The 25,689-nt window shown below is 38.1% G+C and overlaps 1 protein-coding gene across 12 annotated transcripts in view; it reads left to right on the plus strand.

The window, feature by feature from the left end:
- The window catches only part of YAP1 (Yes1 associated transcriptional regulator), a 123,865-nt gene extending 98,546 nt beyond the window's left edge, over positions 1–25,319 (plus strand). For 6 of the 12 annotated variants that reach the window (XM_058446884.1, XM_032167234.2, XM_032167233.2 and 3 more), the window contains 4 exons: positions 1,446–1,493; positions 15,522–15,652; positions 19,361–19,473; positions 21,587–25,319. In XM_058446884.1, coding sequence (XP_058302867.1) covers positions 1,446–1,493; positions 15,522–15,652; positions 19,361–19,473; positions 21,587–21,825 — 531 coding nt within the window. In that variant the 3' untranslated portion in view covers positions 21,826–25,319. The remainder of the gene's footprint in view (positions 1–1,445; positions 1,494–15,521; positions 15,653–19,360; positions 19,474–21,586) is intronic. The other 6 variants (XM_032167236.2, XM_032167238.2, XM_032167237.2 and 3 more) reach the window with 1 other exon arrangement.
- The last annotated feature ends 370 nt before the right edge of the window (positions 25,320–25,689 follow it).

Raw genomic sequence — 25,689 nt, forward strand, 5'->3', positions numbered from 1 at the left:
AAAAGACTAAAAATTAAATATCACACCTAGAGAGCTCAGAGGAACTTTGCCCAGACTATTGTCTGTTTTCAGATCCCATTCAGTTTCCAAAGAGAATTATTTACTAACCATTGTCTGTGTACTGGGCTCATTCGTTCTTCCTAAAAATCATTCACTGCCCTTCAAAATGGCATCATTTCCCTCATGTCCCCTTCCCCTGTGAAGAAGGGTATTATATAGTATCTGGAACTCACTTGGTTATTGGGTAATCATTCTCTTGCAATTTCCCCCATGTTTATGCACCTTAAATAAATTTGTTTGCCCTTTTCTCCTATTAATTTGTCTATTATCAGTTCATTTTCAGCGAACCTTTAGAGGGCAGAGGGGAAGTTTTCCTTTTGGCCCCTATAAAGTGATCTTGAAAGAAATGTTTCTTTATTTGACATAAAAAAGGACGGAGAAAGGAAGCATTATTGTACCTCTGACTTTTCTAACAAATTACCATAAAGGAAGAATATTTTTCATCTACTGTTGTTAGAACACCATAGAACCATCAAAAATATAATTACATGACTAATAGAAAAAAAACAGAGCAATTTTAAAATATGTTTTATGTAGCCTATTTTCATTGTTTTTCATTTTGTTGTTGCCAAGTAGTAGTAGTTCTAAGTAAATACAGGTCTCAATTTCACTATGAATAAAAACTGTCAAAATCAAGAAACTAAAAAAAAAGTTCTTTAATTACTAATGTCAAAATCATACTGTTTTTAAGATAATTTGTAAAGTCTAGAAATGGGGCCATTTGCCATTTTGTTTTATGCCATAGATCATCCTGGGGTTTTTTGGTGGGCAAACGCTGCTATTTGTAAATCTCTTCCTTCCAAAGATTTTCCTAAATCTTTATTCTCAATCTTACTCTGGGTGATGGGTCCTGGACAGAATAGCTTCACTTCCCTTAAAGGTAACTTCTTTGTTTCATCTTTACTACCTACTGTGTCATCTTTTCTTATGTTGAAGTTGACAGACCTGCTCTTTTCTCATACTAATAAGACTGTTTTTTAGATTTTTTTAAGTAATCACAATAAATTCAGTATATCTTAAGTCTTTTGGCTTCCTGTGAGCTTCTTCCATTGACAGTTTATCTTACCACTGAAACAAATATATTGTATCTGCTTTATCTAATACTCAGAAGCAAAGAACCTACGTGACCAATATCAAATTTTATTTTTTAGTTCTGACACCTAAAGTCTTGCTGTCCTATCCTCAATGCTGTTAAAAACTTCTGAGGTTCCAGTTTTGTTATGTGGTGACTCCATTGGCTCCTGTCTTCCTCAGTCTGCTTCTTCTTGGGTAGCTTGGGAATTCTGTGCTATGGTGATATGTCTGGATACAATTTGTAAGTCAGCCTACACAGCCAGACCATGTGGCTTAAAGTAATTTTTATCCGTCTTATTTTTTACTCTTAGGCAATGCGGAATATCAATCCCAGCACAGCAAATTCTCCAAAATGTCAGGTAGGCTCTTATCTGATGTTTTAGCACTGGAAAAAAAAAAAAAGATATTAAATTAGGAAAGAGAAACTTACATTCCAGGGTTCTGTCCTTATTGGACATTAGCCCAGAGTATAACTTTGAGCCATCTTTCTACCAAGATACTCAGGTTAACATTGCCCTTCCAAGAAAGTCTACACAGTCTGCTCCCTCCCTGCTCCTCCTAGGGAGTTTCTGTTTATCTTGATTCCATGGAGGTCTTTTTTATTCTATATTTAAATGTATTGTGTCTCAGTTGTACATCCTATCAGCTAGGTATGCCTAATTTTTATTCAAATAGCTTAAAATAGTATGTATAATGATTTAAAGGAATTAATAAATCGAACAGCAACAAAAGCAGTATTTACTTGGGTAGACTAGTTTAGGAAATTTTAGAGTCATGATACTATAAGGAAGAGAAAAATTCTTTCTAGTGGACATTCCAAAGGAAAAATATCAAAATTATCAGGAGAGGATCTGCCTGGATAGTGTTTCAGGTTTTCTTGTTGGCTTTTATCATCATTCTCTGATGAACCCCAGGGAGCCCTGGTTGTGAAGGCATCTTATTTAGAAGGAAAGATTGTGGCCATTTTTCCTTCTAACACAGGCACTTGTCTGACTCGTGGGAAGAATCTCGTTCTTAAAACCAAAAAGAGTTAGGTGTTTGGGGTCCACAAGATAGGAAGAAATTCGGAGCCAGAGGATCATTCTACTTCTCTTGGGGCAGAAGCAACCATATAATGCCTCACCTTCTATGTAACTTACTCTGCACTAGGATAAATAAATACATTGTTTTAGAATCTGCTGTAGAAGTAGGAGTTGGCAAAATTCTACTCATTTTGGATACTGTTAAGTTGTCCATTGGAGCACCATGATGATAAAAGTCAGATACAGTCTTCATAGAGACCAGTTAATTTTGTGAGAAGGAAAATCTCTATTCTTCTTTATCTATCTCATAAATACCTCCATTAATCAAAAGACCAAGCAAGGGATAACTCATAATAAGCCATCTTCACCAAAGTTGAGCATAGACATTCTTATGATGGGGGTCACTAATATACCATTTGACTGTGAAGTGCAGGATAGCATTGGGTCTTTATAACATGAAGCCATTTTTTTCTTTGCCATTTCTCTGAAGTGTTTGTTTTGTTTTGTCTTTTTGGTTTTTTGTTTTTGTTTTTGCGACGGAGTCTCGCTCTGTTGCCCAGGCTGGAGTGCAGTGTTGTGATCTCAGCTCACTGCAAGCTCCGCCTCCTCGGTTCACACCATTCTCCTGCCTCAGCCTCCCGAGTAGCTGGGAATACAGGCGCCCGCCACCATGCCCAGCTAATTTTTTTTGTATTTTTTAGTAGAGACGGGCTTTCACCATGTTAGCCAGGATGGTCTTGATCTCCTGACCTCGTGATCTGCCCGCCTCGGCCTCCCAAAGTGCTGGGATTACAGGCGTGAGCCACCACATCTGGCCTAAAGTGTTTCTGAAAGAAGAATTTTATTCATGATAAATGAAATAGAAACTAATACAGGAGCAGAAATTAACTCAAAGGAGATTTGGATTCAGGTAAAAAGTCCTCCATGCCAAAAAAATGTTGAAATTGTTTCCTTTTTTCCCAAGGTCTTATACCCTGAATCTGATAAATAAGTTAAATTCTTCTTGATCTTTGTTTCCTACTTGAATAGAAAAGTAAATCTTTACTGTTATTAAAATTATCAGGAATTCTTAGATTTTTTAAAATAGTAAAGCTTTAGAAAAGGTGAGGCTTATTAGTAGTAAAGCTTCTAAGATATGAAGATTAGAGGTAATTACTTAGATTTGCCCAGACCAGAGCAAAAAACTTGAAAGAGGTTTTTAAAAATCTTCTTTGCATGTGCTGGAGATTAAAATATTGGTTTGTTATATATGCTTTAGTTGTGAATGTTTAATATTTACCTGGCATAACTGTGGAAAGTTATCAGTAAATGTATGAAATTCAAGTATAGGTTTATATTTGAAATAGCTCAGATCAAGAAATCTGGTGGTATTTGTATCAAGAAAGCATGTGTATATTTTTCTCATCCTATTATTTTCTAAATAACCTTCAGGTAGATGTCAGGAAATAGATCACAAAGAAGAGTCATATCTTCTTCTTTTTTTTTTTGTTTTGTTTTGAGACGGAGTCTTGCTCTGTCGCCCAGGCTTGAGTGCAGTGGCGCGATCTTGGCTCACTGCAACCTCCGCCTCCCGGGTTCAAGCGATTCTCCTGCCTCAGCCTCCTGAGTAGCTGTGATTACAGATGCCCGCCACTACGCCCAGCTAATTTTTTGTGTTTTTAGTAGAGACGGGGTTTCACCATGTTATCCAGGATGGTCTTCATCTCCTGACCTCATGATCCGCCTGCCTCAGCCTCCCAAAGCACTGGGATTACAGGCGTGAGCCACCGCGCCCGGCCAGAAGAGTCATATCTTAAGTTAGGATGGCTTTAAGTAGTGTTTCTCAGAATAATCAAGAAAGCTAGAAAGGACTTTTCAGTCTCGAAGAACAGAGGCGTATAAAGACATCACTCAGTATCTGAACACTAGACACTGTTGTTCAAAGTTACTGGGTTTTTAACTTATACTTTTCTATTAGATATTAATGCAGCTGAGTTAGCAAGCAATAGTGAGATCAGTGTCATTTTCTAATCATATACCTTATATGCTGTGGGATGTGGAAAGCCATCAGACTTCAAAATGCTTATGAATTACTACAAAAGCTGTCTTTAAGTACTTCCAATAGGATTAACAAATCATGTGGCTGTTGTAGGGTGCTGTGCTCGTGTACACTAACGTCAGTATGGGTGAGGTTAATGAAAAATTCCAAGATCCATGGCCCAAGTGATATTGAAATGTAAAATTTTGCAAAAAACTTTAAAGGCATTTATATATCTTCTTAGTTAAATATGGAAATTATCACCTTAATTTATTATACTATGTTGGCAGAATTTTGGAAAAATTCATCCTTACAGAGCTTAACTTTTTATTTTTATTTTTATTTTGAGACGGAGTTTTGCCCTTGTTGCCCAGGTTGGAGTGCAATGGCATGATCTCTGCTCACCGCAACCTCTGCCTACCGGGTTCAAATGATTCTCCTGCCTCAGCCTCCCAAGTAGCTGGCATTACAGGCATTCGCCACCATGCCCGGCTAATTTTGTGTTTTTTGGTAGAGACAGGGTTTCTCCATGTTGGTCAGGCTGGTCTTGAACTCCCAACCTCAGGTGATCTGCCCACCTCGTCCTCCCAAAGTTCTGGGATTACAGGCGTGAGCCACCACACCCAGCCAAAGAGCTTAACATTTTAATTTCATTTTGATTACTTACGATTTTTATGTTTCAAAAACAATTTCCATTCTCAGAAGAAACTTTTTGAAACTGTAAACATCTTTGCTTTGTGAGATTGAACAGTTAATGCTATTTTCTAGTCATATCTCTGTTACACATCAGTGCTCACTTGTAAACTGGAGAGACTTTTTGAGCAAGTGGGTTTAGGAATGCACTCTAGCTTCTGTTTTAAGGTCTTTTGAGAGAAGAACTTTGAGGAAAGATAGTCCCCCCTGAGGTGCAAACACTTCTACTTTCTCTTGTGCTTAAGAATATGGTTCTTGGACTGGGAGCGGTGGCTCACGCCTGTAATCCCCGCACTTTGGGAGGCCGAGGCGGGTGGATCACCTGAAGTCAGGAGTTTGAGACTAGCCTGGTCAACATGGTGAAACCCATCTCTACTAAAAATACAGAAATTAGCTGGATGTGGTGGCGGGTGCCTTTAATCCCAGCTGCTTGGGAGGCTGAGGCAGGAGAATCGCCTGAACCTGGGAGGCAGAGGTTGCAGTGAGCCGAGATCGTGGCATTGCACTCCAGCCTGGCGAAAAGAGCAAAACTCCATCTTGAAAAAAAAAAAAGAATTTGGTTCTTAATATCTGGGGTTCCCTGGTACCTATGAGATCAAGTTTAAACTCTGCAACTGGCTCATGGTCTGTGGTCAGTAGCCTTCTCACTCACTGGGTCCAGTTAAGCCAGTAACTCTTCCATTAGCTAAGTGCACTCCGCTGCCTTGTTGCTGTTATTCTGCTCACAAGCTTTTCCCCATAGTGAGAACCTTGCTTATCCCCTTTCTTACCAGTAAAGATTCTTCATTTCTCTTTTAAGGCTTAGGGTGAGATTCATTCCCAAGTGCCCTTATGAGAATTCTTGAGGCAGGGCACAGTGGCTCACGCCTGTAATCCCAGCACTTTGAGAGGCCAAGGCAGGCGAATGACCTGAGGTCAGAAGTCCGAGACCAGCCTGGCCAATATGGTGATACTCCATCTCTACTAAAAATAGAAAAATTAGCTGGGCTTGGTGGCATGCGCCTGTAGTCCCAGCTACTCAGGAGGCTGAGGTGGGAGGATGGCCTGAGTCTGGGAAGCAGCAGTTCAGTGAGCTGAGATCGTGCCACTACACTCCAGTCTGGGTGACAGAGTGAGACTCTGCCTCAAAAAAAGAAAATTAGAGAATTTTTGAAACTACCCAGAAATAAAAACAACACTGCTGTATAAAGATGTCTTAACTCAGTAGCCAGTATAATTCCAATTTAGGTGGTCAAAAGTATGATATGGGATTACTTTTGTTTCTGGGCAAGTAATTGCTTCAATCTGTATAGAAATTACAGTATAAATGTTTTGCAGCTATTGAATAATGTGTGGTTGCCATTCCTTATGGGTGGTAATGAATAGACACCAAGGTCAGTCACTGGTTTAATGAATGATAAAGCCCACAGTATTGCTGTTGAGGATATTGTACTGCACCATTACCTCTCAATAGTGAAGAGGTTCAGATGTTCACAGTTGTAGTTAATGAGAACAGAATAATACCAATTTTCAGAGCTATATGAAAACAATTGCCAACAACCATTTTTTTCCCTAAATTTAGTAAAAGTAAAGTATTTGGCTTTTTTCCCCTCAAACTGTCTTTCATGTTAGCTGTTTCAAAATCCTGTTAACACTTGTCTAACATTATCTTTCTCTTTGAAGTTCTAATATTAAATAAATAATAGATTTATTTGAAGGTTTTCCAATGAATATTTTATATTTTATTTTTAATGGGTACATTGAAAACTTTGTATAAGAGGGAAGATTTAGCCTTACACCCCACATACTTTTAACTGGTTATTTCATTTGTTTTATTAAACTTCCCTCTTCCTTCTTATTTGAACAGTGCCATAATAACTTTGAGACCATGATTAAGTAATACAGATTACAAAAGACCTAATTCCAGAAGGCTGTCAGAAAGAATGTAGAATCCTAGGATAATGCTAGGGAACACCAACCTGCCATCCTGTTTTGGATGTGATTTTTCAGAGTTTAAGATTATCATATAGTTCTCGTAACTGTCCCCAAATCCATGTGTATACTTAATCAAAAAAGTTGTTCTAAAGTTAAAACTGCTTTGGTAAATGGCATAAACATTAAAAAACACAAAGTATTGGCTCAGTGTTTTAATGACTTTAGAAATAATAAAATGTTCTATTACAGTTTAAAGCTGTGTTGGAAAATGGGGTATGGCAAGACCTCTATCTTAAACAGTTGGAAGAAATGGCATTTTTTTCTATTTTTAGAATTGTTGACATAAACTGCTATAACTAAGGCAAACTACTTACAAGACATATATTTTTAGAGTTATTCTCCATTTCTAAATTTGGATTTACAGTTCACTAAGTTAATCTTCCTTAAACAAATTGATTACCACCCTCCCTGCAAAAACCCCTTACTCTCCTGTGCCATATATTATCGAAAAAACAGATACACTTTTATATAATGCAGTATTTGCTAAAGACAGAATTTATTTAAGAAAGTAACACTGACTAGGTAGTTAGCTCCCCAAATCATTAATTCTTAAATGTTATTTATTTATTTAAGATGGAGTTCCCTCATCACCCAGTCTGGAGTGCAATGGCACGATCTCGGCTCACTGCAACCTCCTCCTCTTGGGTTCAAGAGATTCTCCAGCCTCAACCTCCCAAGTAGTTGGGATTAGAGGCGCACACCACCACCCCCAGCTAATTTTTTTGTATATTTAGTAGAGACAGGGTTTCACCATGTTGGTCAGGCTGGTCTCAAACTCCTGACCTCAGGTGATCCACCCGCCTTGGCCTCCCAAAGTGTTGGGATTACAGGCATGAGCCACTACGCCTGGCCTATGTTAATATTTTTATATGCAATGAACATAGTATGTTTCATTGGGTTCACTAAGGAAGATAAAATACGGTTAATATTTAAGGAAATTGCTAGACATGGTAGGGAAATTGCATGTATTTATATAAGAAAACAGGCCAGCCTTTTTCTCCCTTTCATAACAATATGATATGTGTTTGTAGTTCAGTCTAGCCAAAAAACAACAACCCCTGCCTACCATACAAACGCGCGTGCGAGCGTGAACACACTCAGATAACAAAAGTTTCAGGAGGCAGAAGTGAAATGGAAATTTCGGAAAGTATCCTACTCCGTGCTTTACCTAGTCAGATTATGAAGGAGAATGACCATGAAGTTAGACAAATGAAAGAGTTTTCTCCTATAAGGTGTCCTGCTTCTGGGGAGGAACAGTTAAATCATGTGTTTCTATCGTGAGTAAGTTTTATAATTCCTTGTATTCTTAGCAAAGGATTGTAAATGTGAAAGTGAAGTTACCATAGGAAACTAAGAATTTTAGATGTAAAATAGTGAAAATTTGTTTCAGGGTTATCTAAACATTTTGCTAGTTACTTTAAAAAAAATCTTAATATGGATAAGCATGAAGTCAATCTGAATTTTTAATCAAAATATAGTTTATATAAATTCTCCATTTTATTGCATTTAAAAATAAGCCTGTATATATCTTATACCTGTGTTAAAAAATGCCAACTATATTTCAATAAAGTAATTTTATCAAAACACATTTTCAGTGAATATCAACATTATTTCATAATTGGGTAAATCTGGCATAGCTCTTTTGTAGACAGTCCAATTATGTCCTGAGCCATAAGCCTTGGGACATAATTGGATTGTCTACAAAACTGATTTCAGTTGAAACATTTCATGTTGAAAGTTACGTCTATCTCTAAGAAGTTTTTGGATTATTTTATCCTGAACACAATGCCTAAAATTAGAATACTGGACTAAAAATACAAGTTTGTTAAACTTCTGTTTTCCCAAAGGTAACTAGGATAAATAGTTTGACAAACTTTCAAAACTGGGGAAATAAGTTACAGGAAATTCAGCCAAAACATAATCATGCTTCTGTTCTGTATTTCAAAGGTCAAATAGTTTTTTTCTAACTGAAGCAAGTATTTTTAGGCATTTTCTTCTGTAATAATACAAAAATGTGGTAGCTTTTCCCATTGAGCTTGTAAATCTTAGCTAATCTGGGACACATTTGGAGTCAGAGCTATCTGCACTATAAGTAAAACTAAGGGTCCCAGTTTCTTCTGGAGGAGACTTTGCAGGGTGGTTCATAAAAGAAAACATGAGTTTGCCTGCTTTATTTAGTGGACTTCTATGGAACCAAGACCTAGCTATAAGCCATTGGCCCTTCTTACTACATTTCTCTCCTCTCATGTAAATAGCAATATAATTTCCCAGAAAGCAAAAAAAAGATGCTAAGATCATGTATTTTTGGAAGTTAAGGTATGTTGGCCTTACATAAAATTGATGCCTTAGTCCACATCATTTAGAAAAATAATGAGAAAGGCAGTAAAAGTAGTCAGTAGTCTGGAAACACTTAGAATATTTTTAGGGTTTTTAAAAATTTTTAGAGTATCCAAGAGAAACGAAAGCATGTTTCTACACAAAGCCAAAATGTAGAAATAACCCAAATGCCTATCAACAGATGAATAGATAAACAAATGTAATATATTCCTACAGTGGAATACTAGTTAGCAATAAAAAGGAATGAACTGTGGATATAACATGAATGAATCCCAAAATTATCACACTAAGTGAAAAAGTACATGCTGTGTGATTTTATTTTAGAAAATTCTAGAAAATACCAACTAATCTACAATGACAAAAAGCAGATGATTCGTTTCTGAAGGTTGAAGTAGGGGAGGTGAGAAATAGTGGGAGAAAATTTTAAGGATGGTTATCTTTTTTTTTTTTTTTTTTTGAGATGGAGTTTCATTCTTATTGCCCAGTTTGGAGTGCAATGGCGCAATCTCAGCTACCACAACCTCCACCTCCCGGGTTCAAGCGATTCTCCTGCTCCAGCCTCCCAAGTCCTTCCAAGTAGCTTGAATTACAGGCACCTGCCACCACACCCAGCTAATTTTTTGTATTTTTAGTAGAGACGGGATTTCTCCATGTTGGTCAGGCTGGTCTCGAACTCCCAACCTCAGGTGATCTGCCCACCTCACCCACCCAAAGTGCTGGGATTACAGGTGTGAGCCACTGTGCCTGGCCGAGGATGATTATCTTGATTGTAGTGGCAGCTTCACAGGTGTACACACATTTCAAAACTCATCAATTCATGCACTTTATCATTTATTGTGTATCAGTTATATATCAAAAAGCTTTTCAAAATTTACTTGGAATATCTAATCACCTGTAACTAAAAGTTTCAAAACTCAGCTGAGTATTTATACCTTTAGTATGCTATCCATAATCTGCATATATGTTGTTTGTATCATTGGCCTTGTTACATTAGAGTCATCCCTTGGGGGATTGGTTCCAGCAAGTCCCTTATATAAAATGGCATGCTATTTGCATATTACCTACACACATCCTCCTGTATACCTTAAATCATTTCTAGATTACTTATAATAATATAATGGAAATGCTATGTAAAGAGCTGTTATACTGTTATAACTATTGTTATTCTGTATTGGGAATAATGGCAAGAAAAATAGTCTATGTATGTTAAGTACAGACACAGCCTTCCATTTTTCTTCTCGAATATTTCGATCCATACTTGGTTGACTTATGGATATGAAAGGCTAACTATATTTGTTTTCATGCCAAATTCTTCCCTATTTGATTAATAATACACTCTCCTGCCACCAGTAAGTAAAGCGTCTTTTTTTCATTGATTCTTTCAAGTCTAATTTAGGTGAATCCTTAGGTTAGTTACTCTTAGTCATGGCTCAAATATAGGTTTAATGAGGAGAGTGTTTCCATAGCCCTTCAAGGGGTCGAATATCTCCTTAGGTAACTTGGAAAGATTTCCCTGCTTACTGACATCTCTTAAGTTATCTTTCTTTATAAATCTGCGTAGTTGGTTCTGCAGTGTCTGCTGACATAGAAATTCCGTTGTTAAATGAAGTAAAAAGTAAAAATTTCATGGCTTCTAACAAACATAGTGGCCAAATTCAAAGCAGCAAGAACATGGAGAGTCTAGTCTGCACGTGATATTAGTTTTAACCTAATAAAAAGTAGGAATTTTATTTAAAAGGCTAAAATAAAAAGTTGTAAAAATACTATGACAATTATAGCCAATTCAGTTATTTTAGTTATGACTTACAGGTTAGTGTTATATATTTGTTTTGTGCTACAAACATGAGCATACCTTCTTTGATAAAAAGCAAGTGAGAGTCTTTAGGATATTCTCAGATGGTCCCATGTTTTGTTACAGAACCCTAGGCATCGGCCTCATCTGGAGCCTATAATTTTATTCATTTTAAAGTTTATTGTTAAATACATCCTCATATTTTAAGAGCAAAATAAATTCTTCAAGGAATTATAAGTTGTTTTATGCTCCAGAGTAATCCATTCACTCTGACCTTAGGGGGTACAGAAAAAATAATTACAATATTGTTTGATAAGTACTGTGTTCGGGATGTTAAAGACATGACATGTGTGTGTCTAATCCAATCTCAAGATCGAGATGGGATCACCACGGAGTTTCTTCAAGAAGGTAGTGCCTTCACCAGGTCTTAAATAATATGGAAGAAAGGCATGGTATTGAGAGGATGTGTCCTCCCACAGACAGACTACAATGAGTGTAGTATCATTGTTTTAAAGTCACTTCTCACTTTGTAAGATGAGCATGGGAGGAGTCAAAAGTAGAAGATAGAAAAGAAATAAGAGGGACTCCCCATACGACTGCAAGAAAAGTTAAAAAGATGATGAGTATAAATGAAGTTACTTTTGAGGCGAGCAGGAAGAGGTGGCAAGAGGGGCCAGAAAAATCAAAGATTATACCTGATGGCCTGTTTTTTGTTTTGTTTTGTTTTTTTGTTTTGAGACAGAGTCTCACTCTTTCACCTAGGCTGGAGTGCAGCGGCGCGATCTCGGCTCACTGCAACCTCGGCTTCTTGAGTAGCTGGGACTACAGGCATGCGCCATCACGCCCGGCTAATTTTTTTGTATTTTTAGTAGAGACAGGGTTTCACCATGTTGGTCAGGCTGGTCTCTAACTCCTGACCTCAAATGATCTGCCCACCTCGGCCTCCCAAAGTGCTGGGATTACAGGCATGAGCCACCGCACCCGGCCGATGGCCTCAATGTTCTAATGTAGTTGGAAAAGAAATAGACACGGACTTCACTGGCTGGGCATGGTGGCTCACGCCTGTAATCCTAACACTTTGGGAGGCCAATCGCTTGAGCTCAGGTCTTAAAACCAGCCTGGGCAACATGTAGTGAGACCTTTTCTTTACAAAAAATTTGGAGGAAGAGAAAAGAAAAGAAATGGACTTTCCTGAATAGGGGCTTGAGATAGTATGCCATATTTGGAGTAGTGATCATGAGGATGTGAAAAAGAGCTGACCAAGAACAAAACAAAACAAAAAAAGCAAGAAATGGTACTAGGGTCCATCCAAAACCAAAGACCTTTAATTTGTAATGATAACATTCTGGATAGTTGTGTGATTTCTTTTTTTTCTTTTCCCTTAGCATTTCTCAGCAATCTCAGTATGAAAACGGAACAAGTACACTTTGGCATTGTTTTGGGGTTGGGATTTGCTGGGCTGAGATAAAATTATATGTACATCAGGAATCTAAAACGTGCTTCTGCTGTTTGGAATGATCAGTCATGAATTCAAGCTTGTAGGGAAGGAGAAAAAAAAATAAGATACCAAAAGAGAGCCAATAGACTAGGATAGTAAGGAGAGATGGGTCTGGAGTCTCTGAGGTTGGAGGGCTGATATAGTGGATGTGAGTTTATGCAGGAACTGGTTAGAAAAAATGTGAGAAAGTAGGATAAGTGCATGAAAGATTTTGGGGAGAGAAGTTTCTAAGCCAGTTCCAGGGTATGACTGAGGGAATTAATGATTGAAATACAGTGATGAAGTGGTCAGTATCATTTCAGTGTAAAGGCGATCCTGGCATTTCAACAATGGGTTATTATATGGGTTTTATGCGTGGAGGTCATAATTCCAATGTGATGAATGCAGTTGGAATGAAGAGAAACACTGATCGTCGTCTCAGAGCATGACTTAAGATTTTAGAGTTGGTTTGGTTTGAAATAACAGGATCTTAGTGGCTGTGCAATGGGTGTTTGAGTGGAGTGGGGATGAAGGTCACTGGAATCCAGAAGGTTCAGGAAGCTGTCAGGTTAAGTGAATTGTCCATTGAATACTGAAGCATGTTAAGAGGCATGGCGAATACTTGGAGTGGCAAGAGGCTTTGACCAGGCTCCAGAATTTTCCCGTATATAAGATGGAGTAATGAAGAGATCAGTAAATTTGAGGACAAGAAGCAGTTTACCTTGCAGGGAAGACAGGCAAACAATTTTGGCATTTGGCCAAGTCCCTAGGTTCCCTCTCAGGACATTGGTGTTTGTTTTTTTTTTAATGTATAGGATTGAAAAGTAAAGGAATTTTATCGATACAGTTAACAAAATATTAAATAGAAATTTGTGATATAATGTGCTTCTTTTTAATGTATAAATAACAAGATCTAGGGCTGGGTGCAGTGGCCTATGCTTGTAATGCCAGCACTTTGGGCGGCTGAGGCAGGTAGATCATCTGAGCCTGGGAGATTGAGACCAGCTGGGCAACATGGCAAAACCCTGTCTCTACAAAAATACAAAAAATTAGCTGGGTATGGTGGTGTGCCCCTGTGGCTGCAGTTACTCATGAGGCTGAGCCAGGAGGATCACTTGAGCCTGGAGGGTCAAGACTGCGGTGAGCTATAATTGCACCACTGCATTCCAGATTGGGTGACAGAGTGAGACCCTGTCTCAAAAAGATTTAAAAAAAAAATCTAGAAGCACATCTTATAACTTAACTACTGTAACATTGAAATAGCAATGATCATAAATGGTATTTTAAAATATTTGCAACAACTACAATGATATGAAAACATTTATATGTTCTATTGGTGAAAAGCTAGGTATAATGAATACTAATGATGCATACTACATCGGAGAAAACGTTGATAAAGTTAGTGAAAATTAATGTATAATTTTTTTTTTTACCCCATCGAAGTTCAGAGACTCTCTGAATTCTGTCTTGATCCACTGGTTAAGAAACTCTGGTTTAAAGGATGGTATATCCAGAAGGCATAAACCTAAATAAAAATAAGTGGTATTTGCATGTAGGAGAATTATAGTTTAGAAGTGGCAGCGTAGAGCTAGGAGAAGCTTTCCATACTTCAGGACCCCATGACGATTGTGGAGATGAGGGCTGGAGATGGTGGGGCTGTGCCTCAGTGAGCAGACTTGGCTCAGAAAGCTGTGTGGAAGGATGAGGGAGTCAGGCCAGTATCCTTTGTGATGAGAAACTGTATGTATTTCAAATCAAACCCAAAAAGTAGAGGGAAAGGAAGCTGATGGTCTAGTAGAGATGATGTTTATGGTAGGTGGAGAGGCACAGTGAAAATTCTTAGGAGGGTAAGAAACAGTGAACAGATAAAGGAGAGAAAAAGGACAGAGTAGTGATGAGGGTGCTACAGATGGGTCACAGTGAGATGAACTGTTTTTGAGGTCCTAGGCAAATACAGGCCGAAACCTGGGATGTTTGGAAGCCCGTGAAGGCAGGCCTTCTGCAACCATCAGTGTAGCAGCCTACAGCCTTTGCTCAGGTTTCCAGGGAGAATCCTGCTGAGAAATTGTTGGATGTCCCTGAAGAAATTTTACCCCATTTTAAATACTGTGTTTGTGGTGGAGAAGCCTCGGGTTTGTGTTTTAACTTCTGATGTCTTTTTATCATTTTCCTCCTCTCTCCCTGCTAGAGGATAGAACATATTCTGTCCAGCTCAGAGTAGAAAAACCTGAAGTCAAAATGAGACATTTAATAGCAAAGTGTGAAATAGCATTAGGGGTTGGGGAAGGGGATTGGTGTCCTACAGTAAAATCATCAGATGCTATTCTTCCTACTTCTTTTTTTTTTTTTTGTGGGTTCCAAACACACAAAACCATGTAAGAGTTGTCAAGTAAAAGCAAACTTTAAGAATTATTTTTTTAGGGCCGAGCACGGTGACTCATGCCTGTAATCCCAGCAGTTTGGGAGGCCAAGGCAGGTGGATCACAAGGTCAAGAGATCGAGATCATCCTGGCTAACATGGTGAAACCCCGTCTCTACTAAAAAAATACAGAAAATTAGCTGGGCTTGGTGGTGCACACCTGTAGTCCCAGCTACTTGGGAGGCTGAGGCAGGAGAATCACTTGAACCCAAGAGGCGGAGGTTGCAGTGAGGCAAGATTGCGCCACTGCACTCCAGCCTGGTGACAGAGTGAGACTCTGTCTCAAAAAAAAAAAAAAAAAAAAAATTATTTTTTTAAAGACCAGACTTGCCATTCTATAATAACCCAAAGGAGGATTTGGGAGTATCTTCCAGAGTGAGGAAAATAACAAAATGAAAACAAAGTAGCAAAATGTATATAGGGTGGGGGGGCGATTAATATGTCTAGACAGACTTTAAATATATGTAACTTAATTTTTAGTCATTCGAAATGTATAGAATTAGATCATTCTGATTGGGAAATGTATTAACTTTAAAGTAGATGTTTTTAATCTATCTGCACGGTTACTCTGATGAACGTTTTATTTCTTTAAACCTAACATTGAATGTGTTAATCAGTAGATTGATTCTCTTTGGCTTTGTTTTATTTTTAATTAGGAGTTAGCACTGCGTAGCCAGTTACCAACACTGGAGCAGGACGGTGGGACTCAAAATCCAGTGTCTTCTCCCGGGATGTCTCAGGAATTGAGAACAATGACGACCAATAGCTCAGATCCTTTCCTTAACAGGTTGGTGAAAGTTGCTACTGGTGAATATCTGAAAAGGATCATTGCTTTAAAATCATTCTGCTTAGTGCTTGTAATAGGCTATTTTAGAACATCTGTGTGGGCCAAAAACCATAGCTGTAAATGAATCTCTCTGTCAATGGCAAGTACATGCAGAGTTGAGGATTAAAAGTTGTCTCCTGTTTGAGGAAGTGAACTGTTCAGACTTGTACAAGGGATACTTATTCAGAGTCACAACGTGTTTGCTTCTGCCTATACTGTTGACTAACAGTTACTTAAAATTACAGAATCATGAAGGAACATGTGAATGCCTTTCTATGAAAGCAAATGAATTGCACGTTAAACCTACTTAGGATTGCATTGTAAGGATCACTGGAAGGAATTTTCCACATAGCTATTCAACCTAAAACGTTTCACCCAGCAGCACTGTAAGGCCTCATGTTCTTAAGGGCTGTAGTCCAAGGAGATAAAATGTAAGGTTGTGCCTCTTTCAGAAATGCACTAAGATTAACAGCAGTATTTGAAAATAACATAGCTTAGGGATACTTCTTAGTGAGTTACCACAAATCCTGGGTTTCAGACAGATTGCAATATTATATAAACTGCCGTTTTGAAGTCTGTAAGCTGAAACAGGTCATATTCTTTGCCTAGGAAGTCATTTAAGATTAAGATTTAACTAAAATTCATTATTCTAGGTTGTAAAATATCTATGGAGTTTCAGACTTTTTAAAATATGGGATTAGTTTGCACTTTGGATTCCTTTTCTAACCCATTTAAATAACACACTTTCTTAAATACTCAAAGGCATTTTTCATTAGGAAAACTATTACACCACCTTTTCAATTCTCACCAATTGAATTGGAAACTTAGTAATTCCAAGAGAAACCCTGCTAAAAGTATTTAGTGCAATAGAATTCACCATTTACTCAGTTTTTAAGATTAGTGCTGGTGGCCTATTTGGAAGGTTTGATTTTGAAGACCATCTAAAATGTATTTTAAGTTTGTATTTACTCTTCTGACATAGTTTAAAGTTCTGTCTAAAAGTAAGTGTATTTATATAAGATTACAGTTCTAGACTTAAACCGAGGCTAATTAAGAGAGGCATAGCCTCAGAACTTTTTTTCCAACAAGGAAAATTTCATATCCATGTAATTTCAGTACCTGTCTTGTTGAAGGGGCTATATTAATCCCAGGGATAAAAATTAGACCATTTTAAAAATGGATAGGCTGCATATCCTTCTGACAGTCACTTATGAAGATTTTTTTTCTTAAAACTTTTGATGAGAGCTGGGCTACAATTTGAGATTCTATTTTCTGGGAAGATCAGAGTGGCAGATAATCAATGTTACTAATCTAAGGGCAGAATTATATATGCATTCTCTGCAGTACCCCCAGTTTCTAATAATAACATACATCTGACTTTGACTTTCTTTTTTTTTCTTTAAAAAAAAAAACTCTTGGCTGGGCATGATGGCTCACGCCTGTAATCCCAGCACTTTGGGAGGCCAAGGCGAGTGGACCACTGCCTGGGGTAAGAGTTCGAGACCAGCCTGACCAACATGGCGAAACCCCATCTTTACTAAGGATACAAAATTAGCTGGGCGTGGTCACGCATGCCTATAATCCCAGCTACTCGGGAGGCTGAGGCAGGAGAATCGCTTGAACCCAGGAGGCAGAGGTTGGGTGAGCCAAGATCATGCCGTTGCACTCCAGCCTGGGCAACAAGAGTGAAACTTCGTCTCAAAAAAACAAAAAATCCTCTTGATGGTTTTTCTCTTGTTTGCTATTTGATTTATATATATTCCTTAAGCTCTAAATACTTGTTCCCCCAACTTGCCATGGCATTGACTCTTAGTAGTAATGCAGAGTTCCCTTATCTTAACCCTTTTACTTTTGAGAACCCTCAAAGCTCACTCAGATGTCCCCCTCCATGAAACCTTTACCCTTTACTTCCAAGCTCCCTGTTTGTTCTGAAAGCACTGTGCTTACATCTAAGTTCATATAGCCCTTGTATATGATTCATTAGTATATTTGTTCATTTCCCTCCTTGAAGTTGTGAGCCTCTCACAAAACATTGTTTGTAGGTGGTGGTGATTGTTAACCTCTTTATCCTCAAAGCCTAGTCTAATGCCTGTCATGTAGCAGCAGATGCTCAGTGAATGTTTATTGAATGAGTGGGGCCTGTAGGAGGTGGGGTTCTGCAGGGAGCAGTTCCTCACCAGGAAAGTGGCCCTGTAAACTCTGTCCTCAGGAATGCCCATGTGCCTCCCCTGTGGTTTGGAATGAACTCTGCACAACTCTGTAAGTTCAGCTATTCAGTAATAGACTAAAATGTCTGATGTGTGTCCCATGCTTAGCAGCCGAATAGAGTGATGACTAGGACCAGGCTCTTGTCCCAGATCAGGGCAGGCAAAATACAAACAAACCACATCCTGAGGCCTTCTCATACGTGGCTGCATTGTATACCAATGGTCTCAGAGGCAAATGTGTGTTTTCTTGGATCTTTGTGAGGCTTTTGAGCCTTGGCAAAATCTGGCAGAAGCATTAGAGTAAACCAGTGATCGCAGTATGTAGAATGAGGGGAGAGAGGGAACAAGGCAAATGCATTGCATCATTTAGGGAAGGCAGTTGGGGTACTGACTGAGCTTTTAGCTTTGAGCAATTGTTAAACTTGCTTTTATTTTTTAACTTTTATGTAAGTTAAATAGCTGCTTATTAAATACACAAGCTGTAGAGAAAAAGTTCACACTCATACACAGACCGTTGAAGAATAACAGCTGCCTTGATTTTATGCATTTCTCTAAGATTTTCTAGAGTTAGTAGAACTCAGTGAATGCCAGCTGATGTCTAGATGCTACTAGCTTAGGAAAAGTGTTCTATTTATCAGGGTAATGGATATTTACCATACTTGAATGTAAATCTGGGAAACCTTACTTAGTCTAAAGTGAAAATCTGTATTGGGTCATTTTATTTTCAAGGGATGTGCCTTGCAGTTTTTTGTTTTGCTCTTTTCTTTAACTGGGGCTATATGATTTCCCGTTTCATTTCATACTGAAGTGTTTGAGGCTTTTTCCTCCCCCGCCCAAACACAGAAGCAAGGAGATCAAGCCACGAGTATTCTTATCGGCAGTGACTCATCTATTTTGGCTCAGTCCTAAAAGGAATTCTGGTGGTTTATTTGGGGTTGATTTTTCCTTGGCTTATGTTCTCTACACGAGAGCTAGGAATTTAACTTGAGTCTAGTGCAGACCTGTTTCCTCGCCCGCCTGGAGTTTGTGTTTTGACCTCTCTGTGCCACCACCACCTGGAGAATTGAGACCTTGGGACAAATAAGTTGTATGGGTTCCTCCCCACCCCCAGATTCAAATGATATTACAGAGAGAATACTGATGCAGAGAATTTTCTGTCAGCCAGGAAAACTAACTGGGGGTATCTTTTTTTGTCCCTTACTGTCACCAAGCACAGAACCTTAGGAGAAATCTTGGTTCCTTAGAGCTGCCAGCTTCAATTAGGATTAACTTGTCTATTTCACTTCATAGCACAAGCCCTGTCTATGGCCCTGAGGGAGGGTGCTTGTTTCAGACATTGCAGGGCAGGAATTTTCAGTAATCCTCTTTGAGAATTATGTTGCTGCTCAGCAGGTGTTTATTTTTACCTTGAATTGATTTTTAAAATTTTTTGTGTTGGTCTTTAACTGTCATGTTTTTGTAGTGGCACCTATCACTCTCGAGATGAGAGTACAGACAGTGGACTAAGCATGAGCAGCTACAGTGTCCCTCGCACCCCAGATGACTTCCTGAACAGCGTTGATGAGATGGATACAGGTTGGTATTCTTTATTCCTTTTAGTAACCTGACTTAACAGTCGGATATGTTATCACCAGGTCTCATAAGGTATTGTAAGCAAAGATGATTCAGAAGAAAACTAATTAAAATCCTGTAAATTTGAATTAAATTGATCCTGCTGTGTCTCTATATGGTGATTTGTAACTTGTCTTTTCCTAGTTTAAAAAAATATATATCATGGATTGGCCGGGTGCAGTGGCTCATGCCTCTAATGCCAGCATTTTGGGAGGCCAAAGTGGGTGTATTGTTTGAGCCCAGGAGTTCAAGACCAGTCTGGGCAACATGGTGAAACCCCATCTCTATAAAAAAAATACAAAAATAAGCCAGGTGTCATGGTACATGCCTATAGTCCCAGCTACTCAGGAGGCTGAGGTGGGAGGATGGATTGAGCCCCGGTGATCACACCACTGCACTCCAGTTTGGGTAACAGAATGAGACTGCTTCTCAAAAAAAAAAAAAAAAAAAGTCATAAATTGGATATATTAGCTCTATTTGAATAAAACTGATAACATGACTTATGTTAGCATGTTGATCTTAATTGGCAGGACAAACTGACAACCCTATTAGAACATCTCTCTCATTATAGATTAGTGTCCTTAATTTTGAGAGATGTCTACATGTAATTCAGTGTTTGTCTTCATCTTTTCTCTAAGAGTTTTTGGTCCACCTTAGGTGTTACGGGGCTCAGGAAACCAGGTGGGAAAGACTAGGAGGTGGGGCTCACTTACTTTATTAGAATAGTTGCAGAAGCCCAGGTGCAGTGGCTTACACCTGTAATCCCAGCACTTTGGGAGGCCGAGGTAGCCAGATCACCTGAGGTCATACATTCAAGACCAGCCTGGCCAACATGGTGAAACCCTGTCTCTACTAAAAATATAAAAATTAGCCATGTGTGGTGGTGTGCGCCTGTAATCCCAGCTACTCAGGAGACTGAGGCAGGAGAATCATTTGAACCTGGGAGGCGGAGGTTGCAGTGAGCCAAGATCACACCACTGCACTCCAGCCTGGGTGACAGAGCAAGACTCCGTCTCAAAAAAAAAAAAAAAAAAGAATAGTTGCAGGGGTCTTGCAGGAGCTAAGAAATACCTGCCTCATAGGAGTAATTAAGGATGCATTTCTCCTGTGGCTTACCTGGCAACCATTGCCCTAGACTTGACAACTGCCAGAGTGCATGAACTGGCAGGGAAATGAAGCTGTTCTTTAGCTACCAACTCTTTACTAACTACTTCTATTCTGAAAGTGTTTAGCAAGGCTTTTGTGCCTGTACTCATCCAGCTCCTGGCTTTGATGCTTTCTAGAATCCACACTACCCCCTCCTCTCTGATTATCTAGATGTTAAATCATCCTTAGGATCCACTTCAAACCCATTTCACACACAACACGTTTACTTACTCCTCTAATCTGTATTGCTCTCTTCTCCAGACCCCTATAACACTTAATGGTTTATATTAGTTTTTCTGAAAGTATATCCTATTGAAGCTCTGAGGAGTGTTAATGTTGTCATATGCAAAAAAGGCTCTGTGGCCAAGTAAGTTTGGGAAACTTAGAAGCAAGGCTAAGAAGATGGATTTGTTCAAAGCCCTCTGGGAAGCTTGTTTGCTGTTAGGAAGGTGCATCTCCTAAGGGTGGAATAAAGTATTCGTGCGGTCTTTCTATTTTAGTGTTTCCCAAAGTGTATTTAAGGCCAAGGTAGGTCTGTACCACTCATTTTTATGTTTAGTCTTATTATGGTGGTGCTTATCTGGAAGACAGGGTAGTGATGCTGTTGTGTTGTGTACTTGTTCTTTCTCCTGCTGCTGCATATAATTTTTCAAGGGCTTTTTTATTTTTTTCATGACTCCCTTTAGTGCTCAGCACATAATAGCAATCAAGCTGTTATTGGATATCTGAACAATGTTGAAGCAAAAGTAAACTTGGCATTGTTATTTTGTTATCTGTGAGTTGTTTGACCTGATAAAAATTCTAGGTATCAGTTTAGGTCAGTCAGGGGCGCTTTTCTTTCCCTGTGCATTTCTCTATGCTCATATGATACAGCCCTGATGTTAGCTTTTCAAAAAGGACTTTGTTATCTGTCTCTGTGTGTTTCCACTAGGTGATACTATCAACCAAAGCACCCTGCCCTCACAGCAGAACCGTTTCCCAGACTACCTTGAAGCCATTCCTGGGACAAATGTGGACCTTGGAACACTGGAAGGAGATGGAATGAACATAGAAGGAGAGGAGTTGATGCCAAGTCTGCAGGAAGCTTTGAGTTCTGACATCCTTAATGACATGGAGTCTGTTTTGGCTGCCACCAAGCTAGATAAAGAAAGCTTTCTTACATGGTTATAGAGCCCTCAGGCAGACTGAATTCTAAATCTGTGAAGGATCTAAGGAGACATGTGCACCGGAAATTTCCATAAGCCAGTTGCAGTTTTCTGGCTAATACAGAAAAAGATGAACAAACGTCCAGCAAGATACTTTAATCCTCTATTTTGCTCTTCCTTGTCCATTGCTGCTGTTAATGTATTGCTGACCTCTTTCACAGTTGGCTCTAAAGAATCAAAAAAAAACAAAAACTTTTTATTTCTTTTGCCATTATAACTACTGTTCATTTTGGGGGCTGGGGGAAGTGAGCCTGTTTGGATGATGGATGCCATTCCTTTTGCCCAGTTAAATGTTCACCAATCATTTTAACTAAATACTCAGACTTAGAAGTCAGATGCTTCATGTCACAGCATTTAGTTTTTTCAACAGTTGTTTCTTCAGCTTCCTTTGTCCAGTGGAAAAACATGATTTACTGGTCTGACAAGCCAAAAATGTTATCTGATATTAAATACTTAATGCTGATTTGAAGAGATAGCTGAAACCAAGGCTGAAGACTGTTTTACTTTCAGTATTTTCTTTTCCTCCTAGTGCTATCTTTAGTCACATAGTGACCTTGATTTTATTTTAGGAGCTTATAAGGCATGAGACAATTTCTATATGAATATATTAATTATTGCCACATACTCTAGTATAGATTTTGGTGGATAATTTTGTGGGTGTGCATTTTGTTTTGTTTTGTTGGGTTTTTGTTTTTTTTTTTTTTTTGGTGGGGGCGGTGGGGGGGTGTTGGTTGGTTGGTTGGTTTTGTTGGAACCTAGGCAAATGACCATATTAGTGAATCTGTTAATAGTTGTAGCTTGGGATGGTTATTGTAGTTGTTTTGGTAAAATCTTCGTTTCCTGGTTTTTTTTTTTTTTACCACCTTATTTAAATCTTGATTATCTGCTCTCTCTTTTATATACATACATACACACACCCAAACATAACATTTATAATAGTGTGGTAGTGGAATGTATCCTTTTTTAGGTTTCCCTACTTTCCAGTTAATTTTTAAAATGGTAGCGCTTTGTTTGCATTTAGAATACATGACTAGTAGTTTATATTTCACTGGTAGTTTAAATCTGGCTGGGGCAGTCCGCAGATGTTTGAAGTAGTTTAGTGTTCTAGAAAGAGCTATTACTATGGATAGTGCCTAGGGGAGTGCTCCACGCCCTCTGGGCATACGGTAGATACTATCTGATAAATTGGAAAGGAGCAAACCAGAAATGGCTTTATTTTCTCCCTTGGACTCCCTTGGACTAATTTTTAAGTCTCGGTTGGAAATCAGTGAGTAGGTTCATAATGTGCATGACAGAAATAAGCTTTATAGTGGTTTACCTTCATTTAGCTTTGGAAGTTTACTTTGCCTTAGTTTTGGAAGTAAATTCTAGTTTGTAGTTCTCATTTGTAATGAACACATTAACGACTAGATTAAAATATTACCTTCAAGATTGTTCTTACTTACAAGACTTGCTCCTACTTCTATGCTGAAAATTGAACCTGGATAGAATACTATAAGGTCTTGAGTTAGCTGGAAAAGTGATCAGATTAATAAATGTATATTGGTAGTTGAATTTAGCAAAGAAATAGAGATAATCATGATTATACCTTTATTTTTACAGGAAGAGATGATGTAACTAGAGTATGTGTCTACAGGAGTAATAATGGTTTCCAAAGAGTATTTTTTAAAGGAACAAAATAAGCATGAATTAACTCTTCAATATAAGCTATGAAGTAATAGTTGGTTGTGAATTAAAGTGGCACCAGCTAGCACCTCTGTGTTTTAAGGGTCTTTCAATGTTTCTAGAATAAGCCCTTATTTTCAAGGGTTCATAACAGGCATAAAATCTCTTCTCCTGGCAAAAGCTGCTATGAAAAGCCTCAGCTTGGGAAGATAGATTTTTTTCCCCCCAATTACAAAATCTAAGTATTTTGGCCCTTCAATTTGGTGGAGTGCAAAAGTTGGAAGTAAGAAGTTTTAAGTACTTTCAGTGCTCAAAAAAAAAATGCAATCACTGTGTTGTATATAATAGTTCATAGGTTGATCACTCATAATAATTGACTCTAAGGCTTTTATTAAGAAAACAGCAGAAAGATTAAATCTTGAATTAAGTCTGGGGGGAAATGGCCACTGCAGATGGAGTTTTAGAGTAGTAATGAAATTCTACCTAGAATGCAAAATTGGGTATATGAATTATATAGCATGTTGTTGGGATTTTTTTTAATGTGCAGAAGATCAGAGCTACTTGGAAGGAGTGCCTATAATTTGCCAGTAGCCACAAATTAAGATTATATCTTATATATCAGCAGATTAGCTTTAGCTTAGGGGGAGGGTGGGAAAGTTTGGGGGGGTTGTGAAGATTTAGGGGGACCTTGATAGAGAACTTTATAAACTTCTTTCTCTTTAATAAAGACTTGTCTTACACCGTGCTGCCATTAAAGGCAGCTGTTCCTAGAGTTTCAATCACTTAAGTACACCCACAAAAAAGAATATGGAGATCTTCCTTTACCCCTCAACTTTAATTTGCCCAGTTATACCTCAGTGTTGTAGTAGTACTGTGATACCTGGCACAGTGCTTTGATCTTAGGATGCCCTCTGTACTGACCTGAAGGAGACCTAAGAGTCCTTTTCCTTTCTGAGTTTGAATCATAGCCTTGATGTGGTCTCTTGTTTTATGTCCTTGTTCCTAATGTAAAAGTGCTTAACTGCTTCTTGGTTGTATTGGGTAGCATTGGGATAAGATTTTAACTGGGTATTCTTGAATTGCTTTTACAATAAACCAATTTTATAATCTTTAAATTTATCAGCTTTTTACATTTGTGTTATTTTCAGTCAGGGCTTCTTAGATCTACTTATGGGTGATGGAGCACATTGATTTGGAGTTTCAGATCTTCCAAAGCACTATTTGTTGTAATAACTATTTTCTAAATATAGTGCCTTTAAAGGAAAAATGAACACAGGGAAGTGACTTTGCTACAAATAATGTTGCTGTGTCAAGTATTCATATTAAATACATGCCTTCTATATGGAACATGGCAGAAAGACTGAAAAATAACAGTAATTAATTGTGTAATTCAGAATTCATACCAATCAGTGTTGAAACTCAAACATTAAAAGTGGGTGGCAATATTCAGTGCTTAACACTTTTATAGCGTTGGTACATCTGAGAAATGAGTGCTCAGGTGGATTTTATCCTCGCAAGCATGTTTTTATAAGAATTGTGGGTGTGCCTATCATAACAATTGTTTTCTGTATCTTGAAAAAGTATTCTCCACATTTTAAATGTTTTATATTAGAGAATTCTTTAATGCACACTTGTCAAATATATATATATAGTACCAATGTTACCTTTTTATTTTTTGTTTTAGATGTAAGAGCATGCTCATATGTTAGGTACTTACATAAATTGTTACATTATTTTTTCTTATGTAATACCTTTTTGTTTGTTTATGTGGTTCAAATATATTCTTTCCTTAAACTCTTCTTTGTTGTTTTTAACAATTGATATTTGAAACTTTTTTTTTTTTTTTTTTTGGCTTCTTACTGGTCTTCCAATAGAACAAGAACTGGCAATAAAAGGTGATTACAGTAGTAACTGGGAAGACAGGTTGAACTTCAGGTTCGTTTTGCTTTAAGTTAGGCTTGGCATTTGGAACTTTGGAAGTATGGATATATAATTCTTTTAACTTTGTGTTCTTACTCTTCACATACACCATCCTCATCCGTGGTAGTGTCTAAACAGAATTGTGTCTGCTTGATCCTTAAATGACTTCACTACATGTGACAGCACAGAGGACACTGAGAACATAAGAACGTGGCACTGTCTTTCAGAATGGCGTTTGGTTTTA

This window comes from Hylobates moloch, unplaced genomic scaffold, assembly GCF_009828535.3.
Source record: "Hylobates moloch isolate HMO894 unplaced genomic scaffold, HMol_V3 SCAFFOLD_11, whole genome shotgun sequence".
In the NCBI taxonomy this organism is placed as follows: Eukaryota; Metazoa; Chordata; class Mammalia; order Primates; family Hylobatidae; genus Hylobates; species Hylobates moloch.